Genomic DNA, 10,042 nt, shown 5'->3' with positions numbered 1-10,042 from the left:
GAGTGTTTTAAACTAAATTAAGACCTACTAAAAAGAGTTTGTAACAATAAGAGAGAAGATGGTTCCTTCGAATTTTAGATTCACAATGGATTTCAATTATTTGTTTAATTGCAACAATCACATAGACATGATCGTGTAACTCAATTAATAGGTTGCGATTATTCAATGACTAAGTACTTCGATTGCAAAACAACGGAAGGTTATCATATGAACATCAATTGAAATTACCAACCCCAATCCCTATCAAATATATCCCAATTACTAGAACTCTTGGGGATTGAATGAATTAGAACTAAGGTTTAAAGAAAAATCAATTGTTTACAACCAATCAATCAAGTCAAAGAGTAAAAAGCATCGAATGCTTAGATTACCAAGTTTACAAACAATAAAAACACATAAAATGTCCAATTACAAGAATCCTCCACCTGGAGGAAACCACAAACGAATTAGCCGCTCTTGTTGGTGATTTTCGGTTTCAAACGATTGGATTGTGGTTGATTGCATCTTCAATATCTTCGATTTGGTGAAAAACTATGATGGAAGATGTGAAACGTCGCCCAAAAATGCTCCCTAGGTCACACAAATTCGTCCCAAAGCTAGATGGCTGATTAGGGTTTTAAAAAAATAACCTTTATTACCCTTGAAAAGTCAACATACGAATTCCCAGCCGGACCCCGCCATAGCTTACGAAAGTTGGCCGTAAGTTACGGTGCACATGTTCTGATATCTTTGAGATTATATGGACTAGCCGTAGGTTACGACGGCCTTTATACCTTCCATTTCCTTCACGATTTCAACTTTCACAAAATGACCAGTCGACCCCCGAACTTCATTCTTCCACGTTTTCCATGCTTTAAAGCTATCTTCAAATCCGAAACAAGTCCCGAACAATGTCTTTTGCTTTGCTTATCATCTTCGGGTGTTCCACTTAATCTCCAAGCACTTTAACTCTATTGATTTAAGCGATTAATCTGCAAAACCACAATTTCTCGTAGTTATCACATTCAAACAACATAATCAACTAAAACAAAATGAAACCCATAAGATAAACACATATATTAATGCTCGAGTTTTTCCCTCTCCATCACTATATCTATACTCCAAATTTTCATAACCTTTTGTTTGTTTATAATTTTTTTTTTTTCTGTCGAAATCAATTTAGAATTCACATCAGAAGTCCACCTTTTAGAATTTAAACTATGTGCTATTATATGCAATTCAAAAGTTTAATAATGATAATTATAATATGAAACTCGGATAATATATGTATGGATCATTTATGTGTTATTATCTTCAATTCAACATTACTAGAAACCAAGTATATGGCATAATTAGCTTTTCTACAACCTTAAATCTGACTTTTCATCTTTAGAATTCTGCTTTCTATATGCAGTGATGTTATCTACCATATTATCCTATTTTGATTTGTGATTTTGGGCTCGTGATTTGCCTTTGAAAGTCTTAATCATGAAATCATGCTTTATATGAGTGTTATTAATCTTATGTTGTGTATGTAATTTTTGTATAAAAATTTTGTTCATGAATTCAATCATTATGTGACTGTTAGTAATCTTAAGTTATTATGGCCTCCACCACTATTTAGTTTAGTTTACCGTAATTTTATGTTTTTTTTTAAGTTTAGGTTTTATGTTTTTTTCTTTAAGACCAATCATTTATTGAAAGTTTCGTATTTGAATTTTGTGTTTTGGATTCTACTCAAAATATTTGGATAATCGTGATTACTATCATGATTACTATTTGAAAATTTTAATGTCCAATTTTTGTTTCATTGCTATTGCTATATGAATGAAGATTATTATTATTATTACTACTTCGTTTTGTTGATACGTCAAATGATTTAGATATATATGTATTCACCCTTATGTATAATTTTCCTATTAATTATTGGAACATCATACATTTAAAAAGTTGCTCAATATCTCAGCGCATCATTTTAAGCCATATAATCTCTTGTTAAGTTAAATATTTTGCCCAACTACTTATAATCCTAAACACACTCATACTATACAAACTTTCATATATTTTAGCATTGTATTTATAATTTTAATACTTAATATCTATTTATAAAACATATTAGTTTAGTCCGTGTATCACACGGGTAACTAACCTAGTATATATATGTATACACAAATTCACATAATATGTGAGCTAACAATTAAGAGATGGTGTTAATAGAGGATTAGCAAGGTAAAGATGATTGATCTAGTCTCTAAATGAAAATAAAAGAAGTAAGCAGAGGCTCATCTCAATCACCATTGATTGAGAATGAGTCTTGTATTTAAGCAACATGAATTCCTAGTTACAATACAAAGTTCAAATCTTAGAATCTTAGATCATGATTACATATTATAAAAAGTGCCAAGTTTTCTCTCAAAGTAGTAATTTGAAATCGAAATACAGATTGGGGGGGGGGGGGGGGAGTTGACCTTAGTCCTAACCATGGTTAATGTGTTAAGAGAACATAAACTGAAAGATTGAAAATATCACTCTCGGTTTACTTTCTAATGCATTTGAGCTTCGTTTCCATTAACGAAGCTCATGATACCTAGCTAAAAAGTTGATTCTACCTAAATGTTATTTAGTCACATGGCTATAACTCCCTTTGTTTAGCCAATGTAAATTTACAGTGGAATTGAAAAAAGAAACATCATATGTTCTTAGCCTCAGAACACATGAAGATTTTGTAAAAACAAAATTTGATTGAAATGAAAAACGTTTTAACAAAAACATGCTAGTCAAGCTTTTAAAAAATCTAAGACTAGGGTTAATGTTTGAAAAACAAAACTCACGGCATATTCCAATGCCCATGATTAAACTATATGCATTTATATAAAAAAAGACATCTTTCATAGAAATTTGAAACCTTAAGCATTTACAATTTCTCCTAGTTCAAGAGAAAATGAGTTGAAATTATGATGTCTTAGTTTTTTTTTTCTTTTGGCCATTTCCACAAGCCAAAAACTTATATAAAACCTCTCCTAACTTAATCCATAAGTTGGTGAGACCACATGCATATGCTTTGTGGGTGTCCTTCTCCTGTAGGGGACCTTCCCTTTCAAGAAAAGATAGACAAATGTCCTTCAAATGATGATGGTAACCCCTATGGGGGGTTTGTTTCCATGCCTTGGATGGCCTTGATTAACCGTATCAAGGGCTCCATGAAAGTGATAGAAAAGAGATAACCATGGTTGGACCAAAGGTCGGGTATTTTTTTCGGACGAAAAAGATTCTTTGAACAGAAAGGGAATGCATGCTTGATCAATGCAATTCTTGAATCTCTTAATGATGAGTAGCAGGCGATTGTAGAACCACGTTTACGCCTGTGGCACAGCGAAACAAACTGTCAAACATGTTAGAAACTTTCGATTAGCGATAATGTCTTCTTTCTCATCTTTTGTACCAAATCACACTACCACAAATCAATAGATTATTCATACTTGCTTCAAACACCATAGAAAGTGTTATTTTAGTCGGCTAAACGTACACCCTCCTCTTATATTATCGTCATTGCCCCTTCCCGAAAACATCAATATCATGGGATTTCTTATTGTCTTTTATGTAAAAAAACAATATTATTGATATAACAAGTTGAAGGGGAGTTTCAACAAGTAAAAGAAAGAAAGGTGATGTGCACTTACCACAACTTTTTTCTAAGAAGAGTGTGATATGATTGTAAACACATTAAATGTGTAGCACTTAAACATATTAAGATTCACTCATTTTTGGAAAGGGTAATGAATATTTATAATCATTTCATTGTTGCATTTTTATTTGCATGCAAGAATAAAATGATCACTTGGCAATTTTGCACACTTTAAAACTTGTAAATATGTCAAAAATTGATCCGAGTATGATTAATTGAATTGTTGCAGTGTGACATGGAATGGTGAGGAAATCAGTTAAGAAAGTTAGTGAACTTGATCATAATGTAAATCAAACCTGCAGGTTGCAACGGAGATGTGGCGGCGAGAGAGATCGGGGTACCATACTGTTGTGGGTACCCTACAGAAGAATTCATGGCCGCATATTGGTAAAGATGGTGTGGGTACACACCATAACTTTGACCAGTAGCATAACTTCCATGGCCGCCTTCCGCCATGTTCAAATACGGGTAGAAGGCAGCGGCTGCAGCTACACCCGCAGCTGCAACCATACCACTTGCTGCACCAACACTCGCTCCATAAATTGGATACTGCCCATTTGTACCTCCATATACATTATAGTAACTCTGAAAACAATTATCAGTCAGATTAAACATCTTAATTAACACACCTATAAAAAACAATGGCTTGTGCTTAAGGCTAAACGCACCCCACCCATTCTACTTTTACTTGTCGTACTACCTTTAAAGCATTCACATTCAATCGCTTATTCTTATTTTTATAATTACACTAAAAATCACTAATTTTTCTCTTACATTTTCAATTAAATATATTTTTATACCTTTATCATTAACTTTTCTTTCTCCTTCACTCATGATTGCTTTAAAAATATTAAAAAATTTATGGGAGTGAATACTGAATAGTGCTTCCCGTATATTTACAGATTAACAGTAACATTTTCTCTCTCACCACCCACAACCACTCAAAACCGGTCACAAGCATTTCTTATAATATAAGTAACCCACTCATATAAATATAAAGGATTCATTGTGAATGCTATTAAGTTGTCAAATTATTAGTACTTCTTCCTTTTTTTACCGTAAAAAAACAAAAAAAGATTCTTTTATTTTATGTTCATAAGGTAGTACTATTAAAAATTTAAGAGGAAAGGTACGTTTAGCTAAACCTAAAATTAAACAATTAGAAGAAAAGAAACTTACTGTTGGGTAGGCATAATCTGGAGAATAGGTTGAGTATCTGCCAAATAGGAAAACAAAAAAAAAATCATTCACATTACACTTTAAATGCATGCATGGGTTGCATGAGCGTATAATTCAATAAAAAATAGTAAATAACATATATTAAATACGCGTAGTACAAGGCATATGCTTGCATAACAGGAAAGTACTATTCATGTGCAGTTTGCAGGTTAGTTTGACTATGGTCAGAGATAGAAAGAGGATTTTTTTTTTTTTTTTTTAAATTAGATAGAAAGAGGATTATCATTTGAATTATGATGATGATGCATGTGAATTGTAGAGCACGCCTGAATACAGAAAGTGAATTTACAAAATAAATAATGCTTTTAATTTGTTTAATGATATTCTTTTTCCATGAGTTGGCACTGCCCACACCCACATGCTTCAACCACTCTATCATTGGTTAGCTTCTGGAATACATTTTATAAATATCCTTGTTTCCTTTTTATATATGTATATGTTTTCATGTATATGTCCAGGGTCTTAAACTAAACATTGTTTTTATAAATAAAAGAAGATAACAGAAATACCTATTTTTATTCATCTCTCTGAACTTAAAATAATTATTTATAAAACCTACATATGTATGTGGTATGTGTAGATATACGTTTAAAAACTAAATAAAACATATGAACAAATTAGTTTAATAATCTTTTATGTACACATTGTATAATTTTGTATGTGAGAAGTAAAAGATTTAAAAATTATGAACCACTAATATCAAAACTAAATGATTTTGTTTTATTATTTTTATATGTAGGCATGTGTATATATAATTATAGAGAGAGAGAGAGAGAGACGGAGAAAGGTTTGAGAGATAATAATGAGAGATTCGTACTATAAGAAAAACAAATAGAAAGGGATTCGCAATAGGGGGAATGGATGCTTAGTGGATTGTCATAATGTATGTATATGTACACATGTATGCATCATGCATGCATGCATGTATGTATATGAGGAGTAGATCCATATATGATTAATTCGACAAGTGAGATTTGTTTGATCAGAAAAAATCATGCATGTATACAAGTAAAGTATTCTATTGGCAATTTAAATGTTAAGTTACGGTCTGATCATATATGCTGTACAATGAAGCTTTTTTCATAGATGTGGTGTATGTATAAGTGTGTGTATATATAGAGAGAGAGACTAACCCATATAGATTGGTAGCAGGAAAAGGGATGCCTTGGTGGATGGCATAATGAGGGAAGGCTGTAGCAGCAGGGAAGGCCGTTGTTCCCATTCCACCTGCAACACCAGCTTGATGATTATGATGATACACTCCTCCATAACCACCCATTAACCTAATGGTCCTTCCTCCACCTACATTAATTTATGCATATTTATATATAACTACTACTATATATATGTATTTACACACACATCATATACATATATACATACGTACATATACATGTACTTTAGTAGTTTAATCTTAAATAGGTATGCAAAAATGCTAAGCTTTTAGTTGATCCAAAGCTAATTAATTTGCCTTGCAAGCAAACACTTTTTCCAACACATGCATTTACTTTAATAGTTTAATCTTTTTAAATGTTCTTTCTAATTCGAAGGCTAGTGTAAGAAATTACAACAATCCATTAAGTTATCAATGTGACAATGTTTTTATAACAAATTAAATATAGAAAAGAAAATGATGTAAATAAAGTGCGACCAACTCGTCAAGTTGAACATATATGATCTGTCCTGCTTTTATTTTATTACTTTTTTTGTTAATTGGAATTTTTTTTTCATTCCAATAATTTGGGCAATTTAATTAGAAAAAAATAAAAAAGAAAAACAGACAGACACACACATTGGTACTTATTATGCATGTATCTTTTATGGTTGCAATTAAAGCCTAAAATTCATAAAAATCGTTACAAAAGTGGAAAGCCTACCTCACTAAGTAATCTTTCTTAACTAATCTTGTTTGCTAATTAAGGATATTCATCTTAACTTATAACCTCTTAACATATCATCTTTAGGGACTAACACTCGCACTCGGCCAATCCAATGTATCTTAATTTCAGATTGTTTATACTCATAAATTGCGGTTTATACGATAGTGTATACGAACAATTTATCAAATGAGAGATGCCAAATGTTAACTCTAATTAACAAACATAAAGTCCACAAATATTAATTAATATAGTGGGTGCCCCAAGAGTGCTCGGGATTGAGTTTGTTGGCCGTTCAAAAAAATATATAAATATATATAGACAAAAAAAAAGTGAAAAAGGAAAACTATTTTGTGAACAAACGTACCCAATAATATTCTCTTTTTATTACGAATGATACTATAATTCTAATGAAAGAACAGAGGCATACCAAGTTTGTTAGGGGTTGAGGGTTTGGATCGTTGAACACCCAAAGAAGCAAGATTGCAGTTGGCCCTCCGACCATCGATCACGGGAGCCGCATCGACACAAGCCCTCATCGCCGCGTCGGCTTCCCGGAAAGTCACCTACATTTTTTTTGTAAAAATTTGGTATCAAACACAATACATCATAACTAACTTCATGCCTTGGTTTTAATTCACACTTTTTCCCCAAGATCTTACTAAGTAGAAAACCCATTACAAAAATTTACCAAACTCTTCATGTAATCATGTTCTTAAAGATCTAGATGTAATATAAAAAGAAACAAAAGGGACTATACAAACTTACAAAACCATATCCTTTAGATCTGCCTGTGTTCTTATCAGTGATGACAACAGCTTCCAAGATCTCACCAAACTGTTCAAAGTAAGCTTTCATGGTATCTTTTTGGGTTTCCCAAGCCAACCCACCAACAAAAACTTTAGTGTAAGTTGTATCACCAAACTGGCCAACGGTGTAGTTAGTTGTGGGTGTAGCCGCCGGAGTCATCTTATTTCTCTTGGTTTCTTGGATCTTCTAGGAATTAAATTGAAGGGTTATGAAGAAGTGATCAAGGGTAGGAAGCAAACTACGGTTTAATTAGAAAAGAAAACAAAGGGAAAGAAAGTGATGGGTTTGATGATCAAGCAGACAATTGGGTCAGAAATCCAGCTATTAAACTAGGAGGGAAAATAAAGAAAGTTGAGAGAAGGAAGAAGAAAGAATTGAAAAGCAAAGGTGGAAAAGAGGAAAGGGCCTATCATAATACGGATATCAATTATATACACACAAGTCACACCCCACCATCATCTCTACCACCTTCTAACCCTAGCGATTGTAATATACTTTCTTGGTCAAACATGATACTACTAGATCTATGTTATATCCTACAAAATTTTACAATATTCTTTAAAGATAACCAAACAATAACAAATGATGCCATATAAGTTTTAAATTAGTGGTTTTGCTTAAATTTAATTGGCATATTATGTGTTGCCTTTTGAATCACTATTTACTCCATTTTTCTAAGTAAATGGTAAATTAATTAGATAAATAAAAGTAAAAGTGAATAACAATCTACAAGAAAATCAAGTTACGACGATGAGAGCTATAGCGACAATAGAGTGTCGTTGGCATAGTTCACCCTACAGCAACAACATGTCGTTGGCACAGGGTTGCTCAGAATTTTAGGTATAGGTTAGTCTGTCCTGAAGAAACGTCATCACCATAGTTTAGGTGAAAATTGTGAAAAATGACGCTCCATTATGAAAATATATCCCGACGACAAGCCGTCGTCATAGGTGAAATTTTCTTTTTAATATTCTTGATTAATACATAAGAAAAAGGGTTATTGGATTTTAATAATCATAACTTTCACCCATTTTCCGACATTAATCCCGACTTAAAAATTTACTTTAACAATCCCAGCTTGTAAAAACTGTGCCCTCATCGATCCTTTTCTAACTAATTACAACTCACTTAGTTTTTGGCTGACGTGACAACTTACGTGACACAAACCTAGTTATTGGCTGATGTAGCTACTTATGTGCCGCAAACCTATTTATTGGATTTTAATAATCATAACTTTCACTATCACCACCACCACCATCAACAACCACCACCATTAGCTACCGCCACCACCACTATGATCATCCACCACCACCACCACCATCAACAACTACCACCATCAGTTGCCACCACCACCACCACCATCAACAACCACCACCATCAGCCACCACCACCGCCGCCATGGTGATGGTTGTTGATGGTCGTGGTGGTGGCAGCTGATGGTGGTGGTTCATGATGGTGGTGGTGGCGGCAGCTGATGGTGGTGGTGGTTATTGATAGTGGTGGTGGGTGATGGTGGTGGTGGTGGCTCATGATGGTGTTTGTTGATGGTGCTGGTGAAAGTTAGGATTATCAAAATCTAATAACTAGGTTTGTGCCACATAAGCCAATAACTAGATTTATGTCATGTCAGCAAAAAACTAACTGGTTTATAACCCAGTTAGAAAAAGATTGATGGGGGTCAAGTTTTTATAAGTTGAGATTGTCAGAGTGAATTTTTTAAGTTGGGATTAATACTGACCAATGAATGAAACTTAGGATTATTAACATCCAATAACCTAAGAAAAAAAGTAATAACAATTTAACATGCATTGAAGACATGTGGTTGACATAACTTAAAAGTATTTTTTTATATTTCTTAATTTATGGATTAAAAGAACCCGTGAACCGACGTCGTTTGGCAGAACATGTAGCGAAAACATGTCGTCACCATAGGATTTACGTTGCCCTAAATCACAGATACGACCTCTATGTTCATTCATGTTAAACGATGACCAAACTCATAGGGCTAATATTTCTCTCTCTCTCTCTTGATACATAGTCGCACTTGCTTACCACCACCACCCTTGACTTGCATTTACCATGTAATTATCAAAACTCACATTGCAATTTGGAACCCAAGTCATGTAATCTTGGTTTTAAAAAGCGAGAGGCGCACAAAAACGACGAGGTCGAAAAATGAGGCGCGAAGCGCAAAGCGCAAAAGCGATGGGCTTTTCGTACCCGAGGCGCAAGAAGACTATATAATTTTTTATATCTATCTCATAGATTTTTAGCATCCCTTATCCAAAATATAGTTATAATTAAGGTTTATATATGATTTTACCTACATGTAAGCCAAAAGACCATTTTTCCAACACTTTCACGCATAAAAACAACATAAAAACACCCAAAATACATAAGGCGCGCACCTCAGACCTCAAAAAACCGAAAAATGCGCTTTTCCTGCGCTTTG

At 33.4% G+C, this 10,042-nt stretch overlaps 1 protein-coding gene across 4 annotated transcripts; it reads right to left on the bottom strand.

Annotated features, from left to right (window-relative positions):
- Positions 1–2,235: 2,235 nt before the first annotated feature.
- LOC110894863 (RNA-binding protein 24-B) lies at positions 2,236–8,052 on the bottom strand. 4 transcript variants are annotated; one of them, XM_022142090.2, is made up of 6 exons: positions 7,549–8,052; positions 7,211–7,346; positions 6,037–6,205; positions 4,844–4,880; positions 3,961–4,249; positions 2,236–3,341 (listed from the first exon to the last, which is right to left on the bottom strand). In XM_022142090.2, the coding sequence occupies exons 1-6, from the start codon at positions 7,747–7,749 to the stop codon at positions 3,301–3,303; spliced, it is 873 nt and encodes a 290-aa protein (XP_021997782.1). In that variant the 5' UTR covers positions 7,750–8,052; the 3' UTR covers positions 2,236–3,300. The 4 variants fall into 4 exon arrangements, with proteins under 4 accessions (XP_021997782.1, XP_035839653.1, XP_021997783.1 ...); XM_035983760.1 differs by having other exon boundaries at positions 2,236–3,361; positions 6,037–6,130; XM_022142091.2 differs by having other exon boundaries at positions 2,236–3,361; positions 7,549–8,050.
- Positions 8,053–10,042: the final 1,990 nt, after the last annotated feature.

The sequence above is a fragment of the Helianthus annuus genome, chromosome 2, assembly GCF_002127325.2.
Source record: "Helianthus annuus cultivar XRQ/B chromosome 2, HanXRQr2.0-SUNRISE, whole genome shotgun sequence".
In the NCBI taxonomy this organism is placed as follows: Eukaryota; Viridiplantae; Streptophyta; class Magnoliopsida; order Asterales; family Asteraceae; genus Helianthus; species Helianthus annuus.
The sequence above is the reverse complement of the archived record's forward strand: the minus strand, read 5'-3'. Positions and strand labels throughout refer to the sequence as shown.